General features: G+C 50.6%; 1 protein-coding gene across 1 annotated transcript in view; it reads right to left on the minus strand.

Moving 5' to 3' along the window:
* Positions 1 to 1,802: 1,802 nt before the first annotated feature.
* The window catches only part of SLC43A2 (solute carrier family 43 member 2), a 43,988-nt gene continuing 18,751 nt past the window's right edge, over positions 1,803 to 27,039 (minus strand). The window contains exons 6-14 of the mRNA XM_003416810.4: positions 18,841 to 18,933; positions 17,198 to 17,331; positions 16,907 to 17,109; positions 16,103 to 16,249; positions 13,167 to 13,305; positions 11,651 to 11,780; positions 9,374 to 9,447; positions 8,003 to 8,126; positions 1,803 to 7,270 (exon numbers count right to left, since the gene is read on the minus strand). Of these exons, the coding sequence (XP_003416858.1) occupies positions 7,109 to 7,270; positions 8,003 to 8,126; positions 9,374 to 9,447; positions 11,651 to 11,780; positions 13,167 to 13,305; positions 16,103 to 16,249; positions 16,907 to 17,109; positions 17,198 to 17,331; positions 18,841 to 18,933 (1,206 nt within the window). The 3' untranslated portion in view covers positions 1,803 to 7,108. The remainder of the gene's footprint in view (positions 7,271 to 8,002; positions 8,127 to 9,373; positions 9,448 to 11,650; positions 11,781 to 13,166; positions 13,306 to 16,102; positions 16,250 to 16,906; positions 17,110 to 17,197; positions 17,332 to 18,840; positions 18,934 to 27,039) is intronic.

Here is a 27,039-nt window from a genome sequence, read left to right on the forward strand (position 1 = left end):
GCAGGGGCCAGCCTGCAAGGAGCTTTCATTCAACCGGGGAGACACATCAGACAGAAGACCGGACAGGTAAATGACCCATGGCTGGTTGGTTGTTCCCGTGGGGAGGGGCTCAGGCCTGGGAGGACGAGCTGGCTCTGCGCTGAGCTTCGCCTGCAGTTCCCCATTCCTAAACAGGAGCTGTGGGCCATACTAGGATGAAGCCATACTAGGGTGTTTACCCATTTGCTCACTCAACAGCATTCATTAGGAATCTACTGTGCACAGGTGGGGCAGGGGAGACAAAGGTGAACGGAATAAGGCCCCAGCCTGCATAGGGCCACAAGCTAATGCAGGAGGAGGTAAATACAGGATCTGCTGAGGTTCAGGAAGTGCACAGCTGGTGCTTCCGGAGCCCAAAGGAGGTGAAGAAGCCTTTTACCTCCTTCTCATCTCTCTTCCTACCTCTGACAAGAGGGCCTGCAGAGGGCTAAAAACAATTCAAACTAGCTATTATATTAAAAAAAATTTTTTTGATCCAACGTTTTAAAAGGGGGATGGAAAAATCATAGGAAATGAATGAACCTTGAAAACGCTGTGCTGAATGAAGTCAGTCAGTCACAAAAGGACCAGTATTGTATGATATCACTAATATGAAATACATGGACCAGGCGAATATGTAGAGATCAGAGTTCCTTAGTGGTTCCCAGGGGTGAGAGGGAGGGGGAAGGACAAATCGTTGCTTAGGAAGCACTGAGTTTCTGTTTATGGCAATAGGACATTTGGCAATGGATAGTGTGATGGTTGCATGACATGACTGATATAATTGGGGTCACTGAACTGTACATGTGAAAAATGCTGAATCGGCAAATGTTGTGTTATCTATATTTTTGCAACAATCAAAAAATTTTAAAAATCGGGATTTCAAGCTTCTCTTGCAAAAATCAGAAGATCTAGCAACACGGGTCCTCGTTCCCACATGACAGTAATTGGTCAGAGCTGCCTCAAGGCTGTCCCCTTAGATGGGGGTTGTGGCTTCCAGGTCTTTATAGTCCCCTTTTGTGTCCCTGACATGGAGGTCAAAGTCTAGTTGCCCCTTTATCATTGTAGAGCTTACACTGTGACTTTACTGATATCAGAGAAATACGTCTCTGGCTCTCTGCTGTCTCCATTAAAAGTGGGAGAATTAAAGGTAGGCCACAAAGGGGTGTGGCAGAGCCCTAGCCAGTTACCTGCCTGGCCCCTGCTGGCTTAGAGTCTGCAAGCCTGACAAGAAGCACACATACCTCTCTGCCCCTGGCTGATCATTCCGTATCCACTTGGCCACCTAGCTCCCTTCCCTGGGCCTCAAGCCCCTTCCACTCTGTCAGGGTCAGGGGCTAGGTCCCAGGCAATCAGGACAACCCTCTCCCTTCCCTGACTAGGCGGGGGTCTCTTCTCCCTGGGGCTTCTCTGAAGAGACCCAGTGACTGTCTCTGTCCTGCTGCTCCACTGCCCAGGTCTCTGGTGGCAGGGTGGCTGGCTTCTGTGGGAGACCTGTAGGAAGAGCAGCCACACCTAAGACGTTGCTTTGGGACAAAAGAAAAGGGGCAACGGCAAGTTCCCATTAGAACCAGAATCACCAAAAGTGTTGGTCTCCCACCCAGAAAAGTCCCTTACCCTGTCCCTCCCCTGCCTCCACAAGTGGGAGCACAGAGGCCAAACCAGCAAAGCTGAGACATGGTGGGTGCGGGGGGCTGGGGGGGGGTGTGGAGGTCAGGGAGCACATTCCAGACAGGTGGCAGGAAATCCAGATAAAGGACAAAAGAGACACAGGAGGCAAGGAGGAAGAAGTTCTTAGTCATTCTCAGCATACATTTATTGAGTGCTTACTGTGTGCCAGGAGGTATGCCAGGTGCAAGAAACAGCAAAGGGGTAGAGAAGAGCCAGGACCAGCTGCAGACTTATCAGCCACACTGGACTGACCCTGGTTATCAGCGACTCACCCGCCTCTATGCACATGCACTCCCTGACATGGCCAGAATACACACACACACACACACACCCAGCCAAGCAGTTTCACAAGGAGATGGCATGGAGGTGCTGCTGATGTGGCCGTGACTCAGGACACCCTTGTCTACATACACCTGCCAGAGTACCGGCACATCTACTATCAGAGAAGGTAGGGGTTCTGAGAGGGGTAGGAGTCAGCAGATATGGCCTTCACTTCCTTCTCTACTTGGCCACGAGTCTTTCCTGGTCAGAGCTGCCTAAAGCCGGTATCCTAATGACATGGGTGGTGGTAGGGGTTGTTCCTCGGCCCCTGTGTTATCTGCACGCCACTAGAGTAATAAAAATAATGCTACCACTTGTTAAGTGCCTATCAAGTGTCAGGTATACTACTGTGCAAATGCTTTGTGTACATTTTCACTAAGCCTCACAGCCAGGGTATTATTACCTCCATTTTACAGGTGAGGAAACCCAGACTCAAGATTTGCCTAAGGTCACCAAGAGTATCTGGTAGGCAGGGATGGGATTTAAACAGGTATCTGTGTGGCCCTAAAGCCTCTACCTTTTGTTCCTCCCCCAACTTCTTCTTGGGCATGGAGAGATGGAGCCCCACTCTGAAGAGGGTCAGGGGCCGGGAGCTGCCAGTGGCCCTGGCTTAGTCTCTGAGCTCTCCAGGGGGCTAAGAACAACTAACTTCAGAGCTGGACATGTACAGACCAGGGGCACAGCAGAGGCAGGGCTGTGGGAGGTGGGTGGTAGTTTCCGGATGGCAGGGAGAGGCCTGAGCTGTGCAGGCCACCCACGTGGAGGATGCTACACTTTCTCTGTGGCACTTGAGAAGTTCTGTTGTCAGTTCAGGGCTTGGGATGAGTCAAGGCATCGCGGAGGGGGGCAACAGGCTCACATACTGTGCCTGCTCACCACTGGACCCCCTTGCCCCAGGGGAGAGCCTAGTCTGTGGAAAACCCCCCCACTTTGGTGGCCCTGGACTCCTAATCCTCATAATCCCACGGTATATTTGGTGCAAACAGTTAAGCTCTGTGCTATGAACCAAAAGGTTGGCAGTCTGAACTCACCCAGAGGCGCCTCGGAAGAAAGGCCTGGCAGTTTACTTTCAAAAGGTCACAGCCATGAAAACCCTACAGAGGGCACTTCTACTTTGACACACTTGGGGTCACCATGAGTCCAAATCCGCTCAACGGCAACTAGTTTGGTATATTTGGAGAAGATGCACTACCGCACTTGAGTTGGGTCCCAGTAATTTGCAGTGATGAGAAATCTCACTGCCCCCAAGAGTTCATGAAACCCTTCGAAGGGAGGGGTGCTGCTACTTCAGAGCGCCTGAGGCCCCACTCTGCTAAGAGGAGCCCTCACTATAGGATGCCCATGGATTCCCCCCCGACCCCCGCCATCACCCAGCCCTGGCTGCAGATCTGCTCGTATCTCCACAGGCTGACATGTAATGCACCAGAAACTCCACTTCGCTCAATGTGTTTGTGCTACTGTCTGGGACCATCTAGCACCTGTATTGGGTGTTCCCCATTTTCAGTGTCCTTGGGACCTGAGCCAGTGAGATGCCCTCCTCAGTTGGCACAGCCCAGGGCCGTGACAATGATGGCTTGAGTGGTTCTTTTCACCAGGCTGATCCTAGGTACAAAAGGAGAGGGGAGATGGAGCAAACCAGAAAGGAATCCACAAGCACCAGCAACCACAGCCTTTGAGGATTGGAAGCTTCCCATGTTCAGGCCCTAGCAGCAGGAGCTTCAGGCAAAAGCCCAGAGGGCTTGGGGAAACCAACCACAAAGGAAGCCTAGACCCCAGGGTGGCAGAGAGACTAGAGAGGAAAGCAGTTCCTGGCATGGCCCAGCCCCTTCCTCGCTCTCTGAACCACAAGGCCCAGCATCACTTCCTGCTCCTTTCTCCCCCCTACCCCACTGGCCCCAGCACGGAGGACAAGGGGGAAGATGGGAGGGCTGTGGCGACTTGGTATCCACTCCTTTTGACCAGCTTGTGGTCCCTTGCCCATCCCAGGGCACCAGGAGGGTTGGGATGACTAGGGAATTGGTCCCCAAGGACCAATCAACCTCCAGGGTCAAATAACTAACGAGTAGAGCTCACCCCACTGCCCAGAGGAAGCTCCCCTCCTCAGCCTATTACCACCCTGCTCTGGAAGCCTGATGGCCTTAGTACTGCTTCTCTGAACCAAATGTCCTGGTCTTTAGGCCCAAGCACTCCAGTGACTCAAGACCCACATGTGAGTCCTGGCTCTACCTTGAGGAAGTTACTCCACCTCTTTGGGTCTCAATTTTTCCAACTGTAAAATAGGGATGATAGTATCTCTGTAACTTACGGGTTGTTCTCATGATTCAGTGATAATAATGGAAAAGTATGTAATCCATCCGCTGCACAAAGCCAGGGCAGAATGATTGGTCTCTGACTGGGCTGGGGGAACAGGGGATACCAAACCCATCTGGCTCACCCCAGCCTCTGCACCTACTCCCATTCTCATGCCTCCACTTCCCATGCACTGTTGGCTCTGGACTGTTTTCCACCCTGAATTCTAGTTTCTTGGTGCCTGCTTCTTCCCACAAGGTGCCCACACCCTGCGGGTGGGTGGGAGACAGGCAGCAGCTCCCACTCTGGCTGGGCCCAGGCGCTGCTGGGGACAGCACAGGCTGTGGCTTCGGAACCTCAGCACATCTTCCCAACCGGAAGGGCCCATGCTAATCCCCTAGGTCAGTGTTTCCAAAAATTCACACCTCTTCATCCATGGGTCCTAAACTCTAGGTGCACCAGAAACACTAGGTGGGGCTGAGCAAAATGCAGACTCCATTCCTTCTGGGTCAGAGGCAGGACCTGGAGTCTACCTGTGAAACAAGCACACCAGCAGCTTCCAGCGCAGGTGGTCCTCGGGCTAGGCAGGGTAGAGGGTGGCTCTAGATAGGAAACCCCCTCCCCAGCAGCATACCACACTCCTCTTGTAAAGCCACAAATCTCTGCCCTGGGATGCGTCACAAGTGCCCACTATAAAGAAACATGTTTGACTTTGACTCAACATTCCCCAAATTTGACTATAAAACTTTTTTTAATTAACCATTAACATCTCACAGAACTAGCCTTCTGAGGAAGTTTGGGATATGTTGATCTAGCTCTTTTTTTGTTGCTTTATAGTGAAGCAGACTGAAGCCTAGATCAAGTGTGTTAAAGAGGCTCAACTCTTGATGCAGAGCCTGGGTCTTCCTCTTCCTGTTTCAGTTTGCTGTCCCCTCACACCTCCCGCCCCCACCAGAATCCTGCTTCTCTGTTCTAAGTTGGCAGCTTCCTGGGGCCATTGGTAGGTCCCCGTATCAGGGACTCAGGAGGAACCTCCAGGATTGCTGAACAGTGACGGGAAATCTGACAAGAAATGAAAAGGGGTCAAGATTCTTCTGGGTGCCTGGTGTAAGTGGCAGAGGAGGAGGTGGCCCACACTTTTAGGATGTTTGCACAGAGGGTCAGCAAAAATGAGGGAAATCTTCCATGAGATGGATTGACACAATAGCCACAACAATGGACTAAAACATACTAACGATAACGAAGACAGCACAGGACTGAGCAGCACTTTGTTCTGTTACACATTAAGGGCGCCACGACGGGGGCTGACTCCATGGCATCTAACAACAACTCTATTGGGGCAGGTGGGCAGAAGGTGTTTTCCTGGCCCCCAGCCCCTCTCAAGGAGGGGTGGTCATCCAGAAAGACGGGGAGCAACTGGGTACTACTAGGGCTGGTCAGTGGCAGAAAGTCTTGTTCTGCCTTTTTCTTCTCTACCTCAAAATAGGCACAGGAGCCATTAACTGCTATGTTCGAAGGGGCATCCCTTACCAGGAGGAAAATGAATTTATTGCTTTATAAAAAGGAATCTGATAAAACTTAAAAGGAAAACAAACAAACAACTAAAAATCAACCCATCCTTCTCAGTAATCCCAGGAAGTCTCAGACACATTTCTGGCGGGGGCAGTCAAAGGGGATCGTTGGTGAGCCAGGCCACCCAGCAGAGGAAGGGCAGCTGTGGAGCAGCTGGCCAGCAGGGGACACTGTGGCCCTGCAGCTAGGAGGCTTCAGACCTTTTCTAGCCCTGAGCTTGGCTGGCTCCTGGGTTCCGCGTTGGCTCTTGGTCTGTCTGGGAGGATCAGGGCAGACACCCAGAGCCCGCACACCCCCACCAGCATTCCCCTCCAACACACATTTCACACACACACACACACACACACACACACACACACACATTTCACGTGTACACACACCCCTAGGCCCCTCGCAAATCCACTTTCTCCTCAAGGCTTGGACTTTCAGGTCTGTCAGCCACAGCCTCGCTTTCACCCCCACAAAAACAGCTGCGGCTGGGGGTGGGGGGCACACCCTGGTGGTACCCCCTTAATTCTCTTCAGCCTGGATAAAGGGTGACAGCAGAAACTTGCTCCCCCTTTGGCCCTGAAGGAGGAAGTAAGGGAGTGACCCATCAGCTTTGTCCATGGCCCCTGAAGGCTTAGTGTGACCACCTGCCCTCCATGCCCTCCCCAGACTTTAAGCCAGTGGGGCTTCTCCACAGGCCTCTAACGGGAGGATAGGCCACAGGCTGGAATTACAAAGGAGTTAGCACCAACAGGAAGCGGGTCCTTCCTTCCTCAGGCAGCCTGACTGGCCAGGAGAGGAGGCGAGGGGCCAGGCGAGGGGGCTGCAGACAGTGCAAGCCTTTGTCCTCAGGCAGGAGTGATTTGGTGGGTATGCAGCCGAGAGGAGGGGGGCAGGCAGTAGATGGCAGACCCCTCTGCTTTGGCAAGAGGCAGAATCCAGACGCTTTGAGGAGAGAGCCTGCCTGCTGGGGGTCCTCCTGGCTCCTCCTGCAAGGCCCCTCGAGGGAAGCAGAACAAAGCTCAAGGCAGCCCCTGTCTCCAGCAGTAGGAAAATTGCCCGTCCTGGTCCTCTCCCGCCCTTCCACCGAAGAGCTCTGAGGCAGGACCAGGACCCTGGGAGAGAGCGTGGACTCCAACGTGGTGAAGCAGAGGATCCTAGGGGCGCGTGGGTTCCTCTGCGTGGGGAGGAGGACGTTGCTCAGTCACTGAAGCAAGGGCGGGAGACCACAGTTCTGAGGTGGTGGGTGCTACACGAAAGCTTCCTGGTTAGATGAACCGTTGATCTTGAGGAAAAGTTTGTCATCCTCCCTCTTCTGCCGCAGCTGCCGCTCCAGCTGTCGCCGGTAGCAGATCAGGTAGAGGGGGAGACAGAACCCCAGCATGCTCAGGCCAAGCAGCCCCACATTTACCTGAAGAGGCAGGGTTAAGAGTTGCTGTCACAGGAGGATGGGGACAGAGAGCTGAGCGGTGGGCTGTGGTCTTCTCAGAGCCAGGCTCAAGACCCTCCCTCACATTCACGTTTGGGAAAGGAGAGAAGGTTATGGGAGAGAAAAGGACAAACTGAAACAGGAAGTCTCAATCCGTCTGAGGGCCTGTCATTCCACATTCCAGCCCAAGAGCTCCCAGAGCCATAGTTCTCCACAGGGCCACACAGCGGCCCTCAGGGCCTCGGTCCCCTACCTCAGACTACTGATTTGAATCTTCAGGGCTGGAGACAGGGTTGGGAAAAAGGTCACTGTGCTCAATTAAGAATCCTGGACCCTTAGCAGGAAGGGCCGGGCAGGAATTCTCTTCAGTTTACCCCAAATCAGGGCCAGAGAGGACACTTCTCACCTCCTTTCCTCCAAAAAAAACAAAACCCATTGCCAGTGAGTCGATTTTGACTCATGGTGACCCCGCGAGTTACACAGTAGAACTCCTTAGGGTTTCTTGGCTGTAATCTTTATGGAAGCAGATCACCACGTCTTTCTTCCATGGCACTGCTGGGTGGGTTCAAACTGCCAACCTTTAAGTTAGCAGCCAATTGTAAACTGCTTACACCGCCCAGGGACCTTCTCATCTCCTACCTTGATACTCTGGAAGCCCCTGAGTGACTTTTCTGCTCTGAGTCAGCCCCATAGCAGCCCCCTGCCCTTTCTTACCCACAGAGGGTCTCCTTGGAGGGGGCCCATCATGGCCAGAAACAGGGGCTGCTGCAGGAGGGCGAAGAGTGCACTGATCAGCGACTGCAGTCCTGTGAGGCTGCCAAACTGGGTGGAAGGATACCTGTGGAGGGCAGTTGAGACCTCGTCACTGCGGTGCCACTTGCAGGCTTCCCAGACACCTCCTCGGCCCCAGTCCAGCCCCAGGCGTGGTGGTACCCCAGGCTGCACATTTGGTGTCAGAGACGGAAGGGGAAGGAGCAGCCCCCCAAAATAATGGGGTGCTGGTCCCTGGATTACTTCCTGCTGAACAGTTCTGCAAAGTGAGGTTCCCTTTAGGGCCATCATGAGCCTGACTTGAGGAAGGCCACACCTAGCCCAGGTGTGCCCTGGGACGATAGGGATCTGGCAGGGCGAGTGGAAAGTGTGGTGCCAGTGGGCGTCTGTGGCTTAGGAAATAGGTCCTGGAGCCGGTTGGAGGCAGGTGGCGCTGCTGTGCCTGCATCCAGGGACATTGCGTAATCACGGAAACTCAGCATCACAGTCCTCAGCCTGGCTCCCTTAGACCCTGCCAGGGCCGCCCGCAACTTCCTTCAGGCCTGGGGGTGGGGCAAGCAGACCTGGAATGACCCGCATGGGACAATGCTGGACGGGGGAGAAAGTTCTAGGCAAAATCTCAGCGAACATCACTCTGCTGCCCAAGAGGCAGGAAGGGATCCCAGAAAGGAATAAGCTGGAATTGGGGTCAGAGAGAGTGGGTGGTGCTTGGATTCCAGTTTGCGGGGCGAGCCCCAGCCTGAGAAGGAGGACCAACTGTAGTCCCTTATGGATATGTGGCCTTGTGGAGAAAGATGCAGGTTTTATTTCAGCCAGGGCCTGAGAAGCCTGCAGGCTCTGGCCAGGAGTGGGCCATTTCAGGCTCTGGGTGAGGACTACTGATCCATTCTGGGCTCAGTTATCTGTGTCACTGCCCTTGCTGAGGGCCACTGAAACTTAAACATCCAGCTTCAGGCGGCCAGAACCTACCCTTGTCTTTCCCAGGTGAGTAGCCAGGGGAAGCCCGGACTCGGCTGAGCAATAGCCCTGAGGCAGTAATGAGCCACAAAGGGCACTGACCCTGGCTGGGGGACTGACTTCGTGCTAAACGCTGAGGCTCATGGGCACCCAACTCTTGGTTCACCAAACCCACCTCCTGCCAGGTATAGCCGTCCTCTGACACCCAGCAGGAGCCCTGTTACCTGTCCCCTGATGCAAGAAGGTGAAACCCACAGGGCAAGCTGGCCCAGCCTCAGGGATACAGTCCACCACGGACCTCCCTCAAGTCATTCCCTCCATCCTTGTCCACCAGTCCCCTGCAGCTGCCGGACTTACACAGCGGCATACAGGCCCCCGACGGCAGAGTGAATGAATCCGCGCACAACCGTGTGCAAGATGAAGGACAGGATCTGCAGGAGAGAGACAGTGTGAGGGGAAGACCGGGAGGAGGCCTCACCCACCTCCCACCCCACCATTCCTGGGGTCCTGAGCAAAAGGAGCAGTGGTGTGTTGGAACTACTTGTGCCAGCACTCCAGGGCAACTGGTGAAATTTTCAGGAGGTTGACTAGCCAGTGGTCAAGCACAGCCAGTATTAAAAATTACATAAATTTACAATTAAATATTTTTAAAACAAAGGTAGTAAATACTCAAAAGCTGACTCTGACTCATGGTGACCCCATGTGTGTCAGAGCAGAACTGTGCTAATTTTCCAGGCCTTTCTTCCGAGGCACCTCTAGGTAGACTTTAACTGCCAATCTTTCGGCTAACAGCCAAACTCTTAACCATTTGTGCCGCCCAGAGACTCCAGTTATTTTATTATCATCTATGCTTTTGAGTCTATGATATTTGAATGGTGGAAATAGTGTAGAGTGGGGTGTTACTGTGAATCCCTTCCCAACTCCACGTTCAGTGACATCACACCGGTAGCCTGAGATGGGCCATGATGAGAGCATTTACACCGGGGAAATTGGCAAACACTACAAATCAGGGCTGTCCCGCCTCCCAGCAAGAGTTGGTTGTTAGACATAGCACTGAGTAAAAAATCCACTGCCCTCGAGTCAATTCTGACTCATGATGACTCTATAGAACCGAGTAGAACTGCCCTATAGAGTTTCCAAGGAGCATCCGGTGAATTTGAACTTCCAACCTTTTGATTCGCAGCCATAGCTCTTAACCACCATGCCACCACAGCTTCCAGCACTGAGTAGGAGGCACCAATCATGACATCGGTCTCTGCCTTGTTGACCCAAGGACTGTGCTCAGGGATCTCCCTGCCTGGCCACCCCAGACCTTACTGACAGGTGGCTGTCCTCCCTGTCCCCCTAGGAAAGCTCCACCACCGTCTCTGGGAGGTCTCTCCCAGGAAGGCCACTGTAGGCAGGCTCTGAGAAGCACTCGTTAAGGATTCCTGAGAGGCACAAGGGCTGTCCACTCTGCCGCTGCCCTTTGTTTGCCTTTGATGTCTTTTATACACAGCCCTGCCATCCTGCTCAGCGGCCAGGACCTGTTCCCAGGCATGTGGGCAGTGGAGGGGCAAAGGCTGTTCTCTCTGGTGTTGACAGCAGCTGCACCTGACTGTGCACACATATATTCTCGTGCAGACTGCCCTGCAGATGCTTTGTTTCCTTTTCACAACTCTTCTTTCAAAGAGCACTAAATAAAATGAAAAGTAGATGGCTGTCCCCGCTGAGCACTGATCGAGTGGGCAAGGTGGTCAGGGCAAGGGTCTGCCAGTCTTACAGAAAGGGAAGCCACCCAGAGGCCAGGGAGGGTGCCAAGGATGCAATGACAGTGCTAACTGGAAGTGGTACAAGTCTCCAGTGGTTTACTCTTGTCTGCACACAGTTATCAGCACATACATGTGACCACACCCATGCGTGGTACACACCTGGATATTCAACATACCTAAATACATGGCCACTTGTAAAAAGGGAGGGATCTTGCATTCCTTTTGGACCTGGCCTGAGATACCATCTGGACTTGGGCTATAGCCATCTGGAAGTAATGCCATCTCCTGTGTCCCTTCAAGTTCATAAACTTAGGGATTGGGGCTATACCTATTGTTAGAATTTGAAGTCTTATGCAAAGAAGTAAGCTCCTGATCCCAGATGGCAAGCAATCACAGTCCTCAGCACTCTGCACATGTGGGGACCCATCAGACACTCTTGTGCCAGGGGAGCAGATGTTCCCATTAACACCATAGACTGGCCAGACCTCTGGGGACATCAGATCCCAGCTGTTGGAGGAAATACAAAACAAATAGCTACACATCTACCCTACATGGTTTCAGGAAATGACACGGTAGTGATCGTCGTCATATGTCAGATGCCCCAAAGACCAAGAAGAACCACATACCTTCCTAGAGAAGAGTTCTTTTGCAAAAGACAATCTTATTTTATTACAGCTCACCCCAGTATGGAGCACAGAGCCTGCTGGGTAACAGGCTCTTTGTACACAACAGCTCGCTGACTGGTTGGTTGAATAAATGAACGAGAAGTCATCATTTGGTTTGTTGATGGCTCCCATGATGTATCATGCCCCTTTTAGTCTCTAAACAACATCCCTTCTTGTCATTCCACGCCTACCTGGCCTCTCCCTCTCCCCATACCCACCTGTAGAGGTAAGTTGGGAATGAGGCAGGTCACTCCAAAGCCCACGAGCAGTAGGTTGGTGAAGGCGAAGGCCCGCATGGCATTGGTAATCTTCTGGATCTGCCGGTCCCGCCTCTTCTTCTTCTCGCCTCTGTGGAGACATGAAGCAGAGACACAGGAGCTGGGGGTTCCCTGGAGGGTGGGTTCTCCCAAGGAGTTAGGGAGTCACAAGATGTGAACCAAAGCAAGACTGCAGATGCCACCCAAGCCCACTTAGGGGCTGTGTTGGGACTAGACCAGCATTAGAGACACTCCCATTCCTCCCTCTCGATTTAGCACTAAACGAGGACCTCAGTGGAGGGGTCTCAGATATTGGAAGATGATCACCAACATGCTGCATTGCCTTCAGTGCAAACTGAGCTCAAATAACAGGGAGGGGTAGGGAGAGTGTGCCCAAGATCTGATGTGGCAAAGCCTCACTTTTACCGTTGGCTTCAACTTCACCAAACCTTGCACGGAGCCAAGCCAACAATAGGCTGTCTAAGGAAATGAGTGGATTTCCCCTTAGGGGGCAGGAAGGGGTGAAGGAGAAACAAATTTGCAGCAGATGGAACTGGAATGGGCACAAATAACCTCTTGGCTATGGGGCCTGACCTAGATAACAGAGCATTCTCTATACAGTTAATTATTTCCTTGTTAACTCACTATTACCAATTCCAGTCTCGCCACCCACACAGATCCCCTGTGGACAACTGGATGACATGGAGAATGTTCTTGCATCTCCAAGAACGAATGCCAAGTGCTTGGAGAAGTGCTGGGTGGCCAGGCCCACCACTTCCTCTGTGACCTCAGGAAAGCTCCTTAAATTCCTACCTTCAGTTCCCTCATCTGTAAAATGGGTATAACACTAGTAAACACCTCATAGGGTGTATAGAGATATTGTACTTTAAGCGCTTGGCACAGGGCCTGATACAATAAACAGCAGCTTATTATCTTAAGGTGGAGTCACAAAAAACAGCATTTAACTCATCCTCCGATTTTAGAGCCCAGCCCTTACATAAGACGGGGCATTTAATCCTCAGGACCTCATTTAATCCTCAGAATCATGAACAAATCTATGAACACATAGTAAGGTTACTGCAACTTACTATTCAAACCAAGTGGTGTAACGGGACACTTTAAAATCATCATCTACCCAGTGCGCCACTCATGCTACGAGTCTGAGGGTTGACTTAAAGGCAGAATGGTCTGATGCCCGGTCATCTGCACACGGACTTTCCTCTTGTGCCCCACTCCCTCTAGTTCTGTACTTCCCAAGCTTTAGCATGCAAAAGAATTTCCATAAGAAAATTCTAAAACATACACTGAGCTGAACAAATGAGTATTTGAAAAGACTTCTGAGAGTAAGAGCATGCTCCTTTCTTGCTCCTCCCACTGACTACACCTGACCTATTACCCTGTCCCTGCTTAACATGTGGCTGCGTGGTCTTATTCCTCTAGGGGCTGGGAGCCAGAGACATGGGCCCAGCCTACGCACTGGCTGGTGTCTTTCTCCTCAGGCTCCTCAGAGGCATCGTCACAGTCCTTCAGCCTCCAGTCCATGATGTAGCCAATGACAGGGGCCGTCAGCAGGCAGAGCAGCTGGAGCACGCCAAAGATGGAGGTATAGAGACTGACTGGGGAGGAAAACAGGCAGTGTCAGGAGAGGGCCCTTGGCAGAGGACCTGGAAAGGGGCCGCTTGCTATTCAACGCCCATCTGGGGTCTGACCCAGATTCCCTTTGTCACTGCAAGGTTTAAGGGGGAACTCTGGACACCTTAACCTCTGAAGTCAAGGCCAGAGCAAGAGGCAGGTCACCTTATTCTCTGCTCCCAATCCCCTGCTGGTTTCCAAGAAATAGCAAATGAAATCCAGTATGTCACAATGTCCTCTTCAAAAGCTCCAGGAAGTCACTGTGACTTGGAAACCACAAAATTATGAATGTATGATTCAGGCTTTGTATGCGACCGGACATTGGTTTGCTGCCTCTAGAAATATCCCAGGAAGGCACCACTCACAGGGGCTCTGACGTAAGGGCTTCAATCTTCACAGGGCCTTAAAATGATGGGATTTTTTTGGGCAAATAAATAGAAGCTGAAAGCTGATGGCCCTTCCCCCACCCCACAATTCTGGCCAAGAGGGATGTATGGAGTCCAAGGCGAGGTGGTTCTTGGTAGAACAGGGGCTGCCTGGGAGGGGAGGGGATGTTGCCATGTTCACTGACAATCCCCCTCCCCAGCTTACCCGTGGCCATCACTGCATCAAGAAAGCAATGGTGAAAAGGCAGAAAGGAGAGAGGTTAGCAGCAGAAATCTCAGAAGCTGTTACAGATTGCTGGTGAGTGGAGGCAGGCTAGCCCAGCACAGATTCCATTTCCCGTGAAGACCTGATGCTCAGGGAGCTCAGGGGAAGCTGAGTGTGAGCCAGCCTTCTGGGAGCAGAGGCGGGAGAAGGCCCAGCACAGGCACCTGCTGACGTACCCTGTCTGCTGGTGCCCGTCATGTGCAGCTGGTGCCTCATCACAGGCACTTAGTAAATCAGGCCAGGGACGTGATGAGGAAGTGGCGTGCATGAGGAAGTCTGGGAGAATCAGATCCCCTCACACCATGCCTGCCCCGGGACACTGCTCTGTCAGGCCCACTTCTTTCTGCACACACAAGGAGGCAGAGGTGGAAGAATCCACCCCAGACACCCAGCCAAGGCATCTGACACCATGGTCTCCCGTCCAGAGCTGGTCCCATCTCCCTTTGTGCACCCCGCTGCCCCCATCCTGAAGCAGCACCTCTAGGCACAGCTGGCTTTGGTACTGGTACAACCGTGCGCAAGAGCAGGATGGGAAAAACCAACGTCCTGTCACCACAGACCAAATTTCCTGGCCCAGCTTCCTCTCCTTGAAACCGACTTTTCGAATGTGGGAAACAGCTGGAAAAATTTCTCCTAGGCATCAGAATTTCTCAGATTAGTCCAGTAAGGACCACTTCCCTTTCTCTGCTCATCCAGGGTCATGACCTCTCTGGCCCTGAGTGTTTATACAAAGAGGGACCTTAGACATGATAGGGAGTCCCTGGGTGGTGTGAACATTTAACCCGCTGGGCTGCTAACCAAAAAGTTGGAGGTTCGATTTACCCAGAGGTGCCTCAGAAGAAAGGCCTGGCAATCTACTGCTGAAAAATCAGTTCTCTTCTGACCCGCATGGGGTCGCCCTGAGTGGGGCTGACTCAAGGGCAACTGGTTTGGTTAGATAAGACAGCTCAGTTTTCCCCGAATGTGTTGCACAGATTGTAACAGGCATTACGTAAAAAAAAGGTTCCCAGTGACAGAATTTGGGGGAAACGTGTACTAAACCAGTTTAAATCGATTATTTTTTTTCTGTAGGGCTCCTTCCGGCCTTTAGTACGTTAATGATCACTACAGATTTTCACAAGGGTGCCCAGATAATCAGTGTTCTCCACCTACAGATCTCTATGCCCATAGTAGAGCCCCCGTTTAGCTTAGGGCCTCCGTTTAGCTGGCTCCTCAGGCTATCTTTTCCTTTTGTTGAAGCCGTAATTCTTGTCCTTTAAAGGCTGATATTTGATTTCCTTACACTGCCTAAGCTATCTCCCCCAAGTAAAAAAAAAAAAAAATACAATGAAACCAACAAAAAGGTTAGCAGCCAGGGAGACTGCCAGCAAAAAGGATTTACCAAACGTGTTTGTCCCTCCAGGATGACTAATGCTGACTCAGCTCAGGCCCTGAGGAAGTACAGACTTTTCTTTGTAGAATCAAAACCTCTAATCAGCTGAAGACCTTCTCTGCTGTTTTGAAAAAGTGGCATGTGGGTTATCAGTTCTGTTTACCAGAGTTAACAAGCCTCAACTGGATTCCACACACCGGGAAGCCTCGCCTTGTTTCCCGGTCAGGGCACAGGTCTCCCCTCCCCCCGCCCTGCCCCCGTGCTTGCTGTGTAACTGCCCCAAAGCCTCCAGCCCACAGACTTTCCTCCCCTCCAGGCCCAGCATCACCCCATGTCAGCCCTGTGGTTTTCCAGAGTTGTTCTCCATGTTTGGGTTTGATTTGTTGTCTTTCAACAAGCACTAAGGTGGAGTACACTGTTCTGTGCAACATTTTCACTTACAAACACACCCGTCAAGCCTCCCCTTCGGGCACTGAAAAAAGTGTCCCCCACCCCACCCCCAACACATGCAGTTATTTTAGTCCTCCCCTATCTCCTAAACCGGCAAACCCTGACTGAGGACATGAAAGAACAGCTCGGGCTGGCTCTGATGAAATGGCTCTGACATGCACACAGGCCCTGGGGATTCTGCCGTCCAGCCCAGTCTAATGTGCCCCAGACGCTGGCCAGCAGGCTTGACCTCAGGCAGACGAGAGTGACCGACGGAGACTCAGGGGCCTCCCATGGGGCTGTGCACAGAGGCCCAGGGGGCCACCTACCTATGTCCTGGTCGCCGCTGACCAAGAACTTGAGGATGTTGTTCATGGCTCCCATGTAGAAGATGAGCCGCAGCTGGGTGACACACATGGTGACCAGGCTGAGCAGCAGGATGGGGCTGAACACGCTGTGCATGAATGAGGGGGCCGCTGTGGGGAGAAGGCCACAGACACTCAGGGAGAATGGCGGCCAGTACCTCTGGGGCCCACAGCCCACCCACCGTCCGGGGCCGGGGCACATGGGGCAGGGATGACCAATCTGCTGACCAGATCACCCAACGCTGGATGCAACGGGAAGGGGTGATGTAACTTGAGGACCAGCCCAGCTGAGCTTAACACCATGCGGGTTCTGAAGCTGGGTCTCCCGGTTGTGTGCAATTGTTGTTGTTGCTGTGGAGACTGAAGGTGACCCCATGTATGCAGAGTGGAACTGCTCCATAGGGTTGTCAAGGCTGTGACCTTTTTAGAAGCAGTGATTGCTAGACCTGTCTTCTGAGGATGGGTTTGAACTGCCAACCTTTCAGCTGGTAGTAGAGCACTTAACTGTTTGCACCACCAGGGTGTGAAATTAGAGTTGGGCAAATCCCTCAGCCTCTGTAAGCCTCAGTGTGCTCATCTGTAAAGCAGGGTGGGTCGTGCCACCTCCTTGTTTGGGATAAAGAGGGGATGAAGTGAGATGGAACCCACAAAGTCCTCAGCCTTTTCTAGGTCTGGGGTGGCTGCGCCATCCTACACCCGGGTGTGGGTGCAGACAGCCCTGTGGATGTCGTGGGCAGTCCTGGGAGGCAAGGGGGGAGTGGCAGGTACCTGCAGCATCTGGGTGGCACTTCACCTCCAGGTCGACGGTGGACAGGCACAGCTTGTGGCCCTCCTGCAGCGCTGCCTGCTCCTTGGCGCTCCTCATGGAGCTGCCCACACTCAGGCGGCGCCCCACCGTGGTCACCTGCTTGTAGAACTGCTTCCCTGTGATCTTGTGGTCAAAGCCCAGCCAACTGAACTTGATCTTCACCCTGGAGGCCATGGGAGAGTACCTGTCAGTGTTGCCAGGGACCCTAGCTGGGGCAGGTATGGGGGGCAGAGAGAAACACGCCCACTTACGAGTAGTCCATGTCCTCTGGCCCCGGGAAGGGCTCCAGAGGCCAGTTAAAGAAGCAGTTGAGGAAAACCAGCCCGGAGCAGCCGGCCCAGACCACGAGGATGACGATGAAGGAGACACCAAAGTCATAGATGACCTGACAGGCATAATGAGGGGGTGCAGAATTAGAAGAGGGGAGAAAGAGCTGGTGCCAGAGGAGGAAGAAGCCCCCTCTGACGCTCTGGCAGGAGCATGCGGATTTGGAGTAGGAGCTGGGGTGAAGGCCTGTGAGGTGTTTGCTTTACCCTGACTCTATCAGGGGATGCACAGGAGGCCCGGCCCTGCCTGCCGGGGCCTTCGGACATCAGATACCCGGCCTCCAATAATCCCAGCTAGCCCCTACTTGCTAGTTATCTGGCCCTGGCATGTTATTAACCCCCATGCATCTAGGTGGGATCCAATGTCACGTCCTCTGGGAGGCCTTCCCTATCCACCCCCATTGCCGTCACATCACCCTGTTCCACTGAGTGGAAGTGAATAGCCCTGGCTGAGCCTTTTGTGGTTTTATTCATTGACTTCTCTATTGCTAGTTCAGCTCCCTGAGAACAGGAGCCTTGCTAGCCTCGTCTACTGACGTTTCTCCAGTGCCTAGAAGAGTATCTATGGTTGGTTCACCAAAAAAAAAAAAAAAAAAGCCTCAGGGAATGGACAAATGACAAATGGATGTGTCTCACTTTGCTCCTCTGTGAAATGGGTGTGACAAGGGCATGTATCCTCATGGGGGCATGGTGGGGTTAACAGTGTAATCCTGGCAGAAGGTGTTGGCTGTTACTGGCACCAGTGCCATTTCTTTCCAGCACCCAAACAAGGGTCCCCAAAATACTAGCAGAAGCTGCCCAGCTCCCCAGAGATCAGACCCACAGTCAGACACTGAGAGGAGAAGGGACTTGTAGATACCTGCATGCTCGAGGATGCTGGCCCCAGGCCTTCCTTAATTCCCAGGTGGCCAGCCAGCATCTGTGGCTCTCTTCCTCTATGGCATCCTCCCCCCATACCTCAGGAAGGGTTTTCACTTGGTGCTGGTGCCAGAGGAGGGAGAAGCCCCTTCGGACGCTCTGGCACGAGCATGTGAATTTGGAGTAGGAGCTGGGCCTGAAGTACCACGAGGTGTTTGCTTCATCCTGACCCTGCATGACTTCTACAGGCTCAGGATCCTGTCTGGGAGGGAAACAGCTGAACCAACTTGGCAGAGAGCTGCACTTTGGCGAATGGGGAGCAACAGCCCAACAACAACAGGGCTGGGGGCAGGGAGACTGGAGTTGGACTCAGGACCTGGATGAACTCACCCACTACTTCTCCCTACCCCAACCCAGAAATGCAAAGGCACCCCGTGTAACACCCTGCAGTGATACACTTGAATTTTCTGACAGCTACAGTTTTAGTTTTCTTATTCCTGTGGCTCCCAGGTGCATTCCGCCCAGGTGGGGGTGGGGGTGGGGGTGGGGGTGGGGGTGGGGTGGGGGTGGGGGTGGGGGTGAGGAGAGGACAGCTCAAACGCCCACAAAGACTTCTCTCTTCAGAAGAGGTTGAAGGAGCCTCGGGGGAGGCCCCATGCAGATACTGGTATCAAAGGAATGTGTAGGAAACCTGCTGGCCACACCCTTACCTTAATTCCTGGGAAGGTGACTGCTGAGGAGGCATAGGACCCAATCATCAAGGCAATAAGTGTGGACCGAAGGTCACCAAACATGTTGGGCAGCTGAAAGACAAGAAACAAGGGGAACTTAAGCAAGGGGGGGAGAGGCTGAGAGAATGGACAAGGCAAAACTGAGGGAGGAGGGGAAGGGATAATCAAGGGACAATCAAGGGACTGCCAGGCCTCATTGTCTACCTGTGTGATTCATAGAGAGATTAGCCCATGGGTGATTACAGCTCACTGAAAGTTCTCCTTCCTGGACTGTGACTGTGAGGGAAGGGGAGCAGAGCAATGCAGAAATCAGACTCCAAAAGTAGAGACAGGGTTGTCTGGCTTCCTGGCTGGCAAGTGTCCCTCCCCTCCCCCATCCCTGGCATAGGTCGGAGCCCTCCCATCTTTCCAGGGTTACCCTGAGATCCCAGGGAGCAAAATCTGTGGGCTTCAGGAACCCCTCAAAGGGAACAAGCCTGCTAAGAATCTATTTGGGGATAAAAGCATCATTTTAAAAATAAAAATATCAGCTCCCTAGAAAGATCAGATGTCAGCAAAAGCTGCTTTGGGTTTTGAGAGAGTAGGTTTCTGGAGGGTGCCAATCAGAATTCTACAGTTGCCTCAGGGCTGACAAAGGAGAGGGCCTAGAATTCCCCTTTTTGGATCTCTAAGTTCAAGTGGGGAATTCTCTTTCCACCATTAGAGTTTTGTCCTAAAGATCAGCATCTGACAAGTCCAATGGGGCCACTCTCACATCTCCCATCAGCGCAGGCTGGGTGCAGAACAAGAGAGGGCCCATCCAAACATGGCCTCATGGCTGAAACCCTCAGCAATTCCACACAAATCCAGACACGGTAAAATATTACAACACATTCGTACATTCAAAACAACGTGGAGCAAAGTACATCCCCCAAACAACCAGCCATAGCTCCTCTTCTCTAACATCAAGAGAGATTACACCGCATGTGTGAAGGTTCCCATCCACATCCGCCATGTCCCTGACATTGAGGCTCGCTCTCTGGATAGGGATGCTAACAACCTGCTTCACTGAATTCAGGCTGTTTATGTGTGGTTTTTTTTTTTTTTTTTTTATGTGGACCTAATCTTAGGTTCCCCTCCCCCATGTGTCTTTCATCTCTTCTCTGTTTTATCAAACAGGTAACAACTGCTGGCTGCCTGCAAGCAAATCCAGTGTTGCTGAAGGAGGCAGCATAGATAGCTAACAAGGATCTAGCAGTGTGCCAAGTTTTAATTTAGGTACATACATGCCCCTCACCATCTATGCCTGTTTTACTCACAGTTCAAACTGAGTAAGGAACATCAAAAAAAAAAAAAAATTTGTGCTTCAAAGGACATCTTCAAGGAAGTGAAATGATACTGTACAGAATGGAAGAAAACTTTTGTAAATCATGTATCTGATAACGGCCTTGTATCTAGGATATAGAAAGAACTCCTATGAGACTCAATAATAAAAATACAAATAACCAAATTCTAAAAATGGCCAAAGGATCTGGACAGTTCTTCCAAAGAAGATATACATGTGGCTAAAATAAAGCACGTGAGAAGATGCCCGACATCATTAGTCTTTAAAGAAATGCAAATCAAAACCACAGTGAGATACCACATCACACCCACTAGGTGTGTCAGATAACAAACATTGGAGGTGGAAAAACTAGAGCCTTTATACACTACTGGTCCCATAATCCATTGCCATTGAGTCGATTCCAACTCATAGGGACCCTACAGGTTAGAGTAGAACTGCCCCATAGAGCCTCCAAGGAGCTCCTGGTGGATTCAAACTGCTAACCTTTTGGTTAGCAGCTGTAGCTCTTAACCGCTAATCCATCAGAGTTTCCACACTGCAGGTAGGGATATCAAATGGTGCAGCCACTTTGTAAACAGTTCTCAAACGGTTAAACGTAGAGTTACCATGTGACCCAGCAATTTTACTCCTAGGTATATATCCAAGAGAAATGAAAACATATGTCTACACAAAAACATGTACACAAATGTTTATAGCAGCCTACTTCATAATAGCTAAAAAGTGGACACAACTTCACATCCATCAACTGATGAATGGATAAACAAAATGTGATATAACTATCCAAAAACCAAAAAAATTACGGCCGTCGAGTCAATTCTGACTCATAGTGACCCTGAGGGACAGAGTAGAACTGCCCCATTGGGTTTCCAAGGAGCACCTGGTGGATTCGAATTGCAGACCTTTTGGTTAGCAGCTGTAGCTCTTAACTGCTGCCCCCCTCCCCAGAAAAAAACACAAACCCATTGTCGATTCCAACTCAAAGGATCCTATAGGACAGAGCAGAATTGCCCTATAGGATCTCCAAGGCTATAAATCTTTATGGAAGCAGACTGCTACATCTTTCTGCCTCAGAGCCGCTGGTAGGTTCAAACCACTGACCTTTCAGTTAGAGGCCAATTGCTTAACCACTGTACCACCAGGGCTACGGTATAATCATACAATGGAATATTATTCAGTTATAAAAGAAACGAAGCCCTGATACATGCTACAATATGTATGCACTTTGAAAACATTATGCTAAGCCAGATACAAAAGACCACATATTATATGATTCCATTTACATGCAATGCCCAGAATAGGCAAGTCCATAGAGACCGCAAGTAGATTAGTGGTTGCCTAAGGCTGCCAGGGGGAAGTTGGAGGTAAACGGGCAGTGACTGCAATGGATACAGGGGTTTCTTTTGAGGGTGATGAGATTGATTGTAATGATGGTTGTTTAGCTCCTTGAACATACTAAAAACCAATGAATTGCATACTATTAGGTGAGTTGTATGGTACATAAATTATATCTCAATAAAGCTGTTATAAAAAAACTAGTAAGGGACTTAAGATGTTTTGAGAGCCTAGGATTGAAAAGAAACATGAACAAACCTACAGTGTTTGGCTAATTTTATGGCGTAACGCTGGTGTGGCAGAAACCCTGGTGGCGTACTGGTTAAGAGCTATGGCTGCTAACCAAAAGGTCAGCAGTTCGAATCCACCACGCACTCCCTGAAAACCCTATGGGGCAGTTCTACTCTGTCCTATAGGGTCATTATGAGTCGGAATCGACTCAATGGCAATGGGTTTGGTTTGGTTTGGCTGCTGTGGCTGGTCAGGCTCCCCAGAGAACTTTCACCACACAAAGATCTCTTGTCCAAGCCCCCAGGAGTAGGCCTCTGACCTTCCAGGCTTCTCGGGAGGGGCAGAAGGGGAGAAGGTGCATTTTCACCCCAGTAGGAAATAGAGGAAATGGGATGTGCTCATGTGTGCCCAGCACAGCCAGATGAACACTAAAGGTGCCCCAATGTTGCTCTCTGCATACCTGCCTCCCAGGTATGCTGCAGTTCAGACGACATGGCCTTAGTTCCCAAACCTGCACATTGGGCCACCTCCATGCTGCTTACTCCAGCAAGGCAGCCTTGCAGGGGAGGAATCTCTGGGCCCATAACCACCCAAAGGAGAATCCAAAGATTAACTCTGCTTATGTGGAAGGAGGGACCAGCTCCTGCCTGGGATGCAACTCCAGCCAGGGCAGGTGAAGGAAGAAAATGACCAAAGTGGGCTTAGAAACCAACCAGAAGAACAGATGGAAGCCAATAGAGCCCGGTGTAGAAAAAGCCACTTTGTGCAGACTTCAGCCAGGGAAACCCTTTTGTTGCTGCAAAACTGGGTAGGCCTATGGACACAAAGAACGGTCTCAAACTTTTCAACAGGGCTAGGGGATGCTCCAGAAAAGCAAACGGCTTGCTAGGTAATCCTAACCCAGGCTAGAGGCCAACAGGACAACAGGGTCTTGGGGCTAGCACCCAACCCTGCCCTGATCTTCTGGAGTCTTCTCCCAGCACAAGATTCAGGACAGGGAAGAACAGGAACCTCAGAGAAGAGCTGACTTTCCATCTGCCCACGGGTGAGGCCCTAATGCCTGGACAATTGCAGCCTTCCAGTTGTCCTCCTTGCTATCTTGCCTCTTTCTGCCTTGGGCATTCCTTACCAACACCAACAAAATTCTTCTTCCTAACATGTTATTTTGGTAAGCAGGGCCATTCCTAGGGAAGGACAGAGTCCAAGGGCAAACCATACCATACACCCCCTACATTTTTCCAATTATGCTTTCTTTTTTTCCTGATTAGAAAAGCAATGTATCTTCATTGCAAAATATTTCAAACAAAGTATACATTATAAAAGAATGAAATAAAAACCACCCTGAGTCTTAAATGCTAACAAGTGGCCATCTAAGATGCATCAATTGGTCTCAACCCACCTGGATCAAAGAAGAATGAAGAACACCAAGGTCATAAGATAATTATGGGCCCAAGAGACAGAAAGGGCCACATGAACTAGAGACTTATATTATTCTGAGACCAGAAGAACTAGATGGTGCCCGGCCACAACCGATGACTGCCCTGGCAGGGAGCACAACAGAGAACCCCTGAGGGTGCAGGAGATCAGTGGGATGCAGACCCCAAATTCTCATAAAAAGACCAGACTTAATGGTCTGACTAAGACTAGAAGAATCCTGGCAGTCATGGTCCCCAAACCTGTTGGCCCAGGATAGGAATCATTCCCGAAGACAACTCATCAGACATGGACTGGACAATGGGTTGGAGAGAGATGCTGATGAGGAGTGAGCTACTTGTATCAGGTGGACACTTGAGACTGTACTGGCATCTCCTGTCTGGAGGGGAGATGGGAGGGTAGAGAGGGTTAGAAACTGGCAAAACAGTCACGAAAGAAAAGACTGGAAGGGCTGACTCATTAGGGGGAGAGCAAGTGGGAGTATGTAGTAAGGTGTATATAAGTTTATATGTGAGAGACTGACTTGATTTGTAAACTTTCACTTAAAGCACAATAAAAATTATTTTTAAAAAAACCACCCTGAGATAACCAGGTTTCCCTTTAGTTTTTTTCCTATAAATCCACCAGTTGCAGCCAAGTGGATTCTGACTTATGGTGACCCCATGTGTGTCAAACACCTATAATTAGTAAAAAAGGCGGCACAACTTGAAGCCTGTAATCCATGTCACTGAATTGTACACGTGGGAATTGTTGAATTGGTGAAGGTTTTGCTGTGTATATTTTCACCACTATCAAAAAAAAATTCTGTAACTTTTTTAACATAACTGGAACCATACGATCCATTTGTTTTATAAACGTTTTCGTTTTCTTTTTTATATTAAAAATGTTTTCTAATTTCATTTAGTATTCTTCTCCAACATAATTTGTAATGACTGCCTAGTATCTTCTTATCTGGATGGTCTACGATGCTGGACATTAAGTCCTTTTTAATTCTTATTGTAAATAATATTTCAATAAACATTTTTAAGGATAAGTATATGAGCACATAGCTAATATTTCAAGATAAAGTCCCAAAAGTAGGATAATTAGGCAAAAAGACAATCACATTTTTAAAGTTTTGTGATACTTTGTGCCAAACTGTCTTCCAGAAAAATTACACCACTTGATGCTCCCACCAGCAGCACGGTGTCCATTTCACCATAACCACTCCAACACTGTGCATTACTATTATTTTTAACATTTGCCACTTCACCAATAGGTAAAAATTATACTTCCCTGTTCTTTTAAACTCCATTTCTTTGTGTATATGGATTAAGCAAATCAATGACTGATATTTGCTTCAAAGTAATCTGGTGATAGAAGGAGGTAGCAATTAAATAAGATTGGCTGTAAGCTGATTACATTGGGCAAATCTGCTGCAAAGGACCTCTTTAAAGTGTTGAAAAGCAAAGATGTCACCTTGAAGACTAAGGTGCGCCTGACCCAATCCATGGTATTTTCAATTGCATCATATGCACGTGAAGGCTGGACAATGAATAAGGAAGACCAAAGAACTGACACCTTTGAATTGTGGTGCTGGCAAAGAATATTGAATATACCGTGGACCGCCAAAAGAATGAACAAATCTGTCTTGGAAGAGGCACAACAATAATACTTCTTAGAAGCAAGGATGGCGGGACTGTGTCTTACATACTTTGGAAATGTTGTCAAGAGGGATCAGCCCCTGGAAGAGGACGTCACGCTTGGTAAAGTAGAGGGCCAGCGAAAAAGAGGAGGCCCCTCAACGAGGTGGACTGACACAGTGGCTGCAACAATGGACTCAAACATAGCAAGGATTGTAAGGATGGCGCAGGACCGGGCAGTGTTTTGTTCTATGGTACACAGGGTCACTGTGAGTTGGAACCGACTCAACGGCACCTAACAACAACAACATGAGTTGGTAGCTGCTGAAGCTACAAGATGGGTACGTGCGGTTTATTATCATATTTTAACACCATGTATATTTAAAATTTTCCATGACTAAAAAAAGAAACAGAAAAAAAGTACACTTATTTGACTACTAATGACTTTGAACATTTTTCTATAATTTTTTTACAACTAGTTATTTATATTCTTCATTTGTCATTCTTTTCTCTGGGGATGCTAATTTTTTAATATTGATTTTATAAAGATACTTTATATATTAAAGACATTCACAGTTTGTACATATACTGCAAGCATGTTTTCCTAGTTTGCCATTTACCTTCGCCTTAGCTCATGGTGTTGCTTGGCCAACACAAGTTTTTAAATAGGTAGTCAAAACTGTGTTTCAGCTTTTAGGGATTACGGAGGACTAGTATTTATGTCTGATGAAATCTTTCTGAAAAGAACACCAAAGATGACCTTGAACAATGAAACCCAAAGCATAAACATCCTGGCAATAGTCAATGCATGGTCACACACAAGAATAGCAGGCACTGGAGAAGAGAAGGTTTCCCTGTGGACACTAATTATTTTTCAAACATTAACACTAACTGTGTTTTATCCTTTAAGCTGCTTCTTTCTGTCCGTCTCAAAGCTGCCATGCCTGCCAAAGACCATTTCCCCCGTTTGCTGTGCCCAGGGGCAGCCTGATCTGGAGATTTTCCTTATTAGTAACTGATGATACCAAGCCAAACCAAACCCACTGCTGCTGAGTTGATTCCGACTGGTTGGATTCAAAAAGGTCAAGCCGAAGTGCAGAGCCACCAGGCCACACTGCCTCTCGGAAACCTCCCACGGCCCCTGTCTGACACATTCAGCTTGGGCCCCAAGGCCAGTACCAGAACTTCTCACGCCTCTAATGTGTTCCTTGGTGAGCATCCTGTCTACTCCCGACAGGAAACCTCTCACATCCACATCACTTCGGAAGCTCCTTTTAGACCCATTCCAGATCCCCTCTCTTGGCCTCCCCTGGCTGACTCCCCATGGTCCAGGGCCACACCATCAGTGGACTTGCATCTGCCTGCGGGCCCTCCTCTGTTCCAGCCTAGGTCTGAGTCTCCTCCTCACTGGATGTCCCCCTCCCCCGCTCCCTCTCTCGCTCCTCCTGCACAGCTCAGCTCCTCAGAGACCACGGCGATGGACAGGTGGCTGGCTGCTCAGCAGAGTGCCCTCGTGAGGGCCTCAAGGGCCTATTGGCAAGGGAAGAACCAGCCCTGCTGCAAAGTATAAAGCCAGGGCAGTGCAGCCCTGGGGACACGCTCAGCAGAGGCTATTTGCTGCTTCTGGACTCACAGCTGCACTCAGAGCTGGGGAGCACAACCCCTCGCCACCCTGGGCTCTGGGGTGCTTCCCACAGCCACCACACCACTCCCTCTGTGAGGGCTGAGGCTGGAGTGGGCCTGGCTGGGCAAAGCCTGCTGCTCCCTTGTCCTGGGCTGCTCTGCTCCTCTCGGCCCCACTACACAGGGATGCCTGTGACTCATTCTCTGAGCCCTGGGTTGCACTATAAACAGGCCCGGCTGCTGTGTGACCTTCCCAGAAGGGAAAACAGTAGCTGCCAGTGGCCCCTCCCCTGGAGTTCTGGCCAAAGAGCATAGCTGTGGATAAGAGTCCCCAGAGACCTAGGCCCCAGGACAGTGTGGATTCAGACACCCAAGGGCGTGTGCCTCCCTACCTGGGAGCCCCAGGGCAGGCCTTGGGGGTTGCTGGCAGGCAGGGAGAGAACAACTGGTAGCCCCCTTGGCACCAGTGTCCACCAGAGTCCACCAGCCCTGGGAGTAAACCCTGACCGTTGGGGAGGTGTCATATGCAGCCTGGATGGGCTTGGAAGCAAAGCAGTGGGTTGTAGCTGACATTCTGGTCCTCAAGCCCCTTCCTAGGTAAGCCCTATCTTC

The sequence above is a fragment of the Loxodonta africana genome, chromosome 18, assembly GCF_030014295.1.
Source record: "Loxodonta africana isolate mLoxAfr1 chromosome 18, mLoxAfr1.hap2, whole genome shotgun sequence".
NCBI lineage: Eukaryota > Metazoa > Chordata > Mammalia > Proboscidea > Elephantidae > Loxodonta > Loxodonta africana.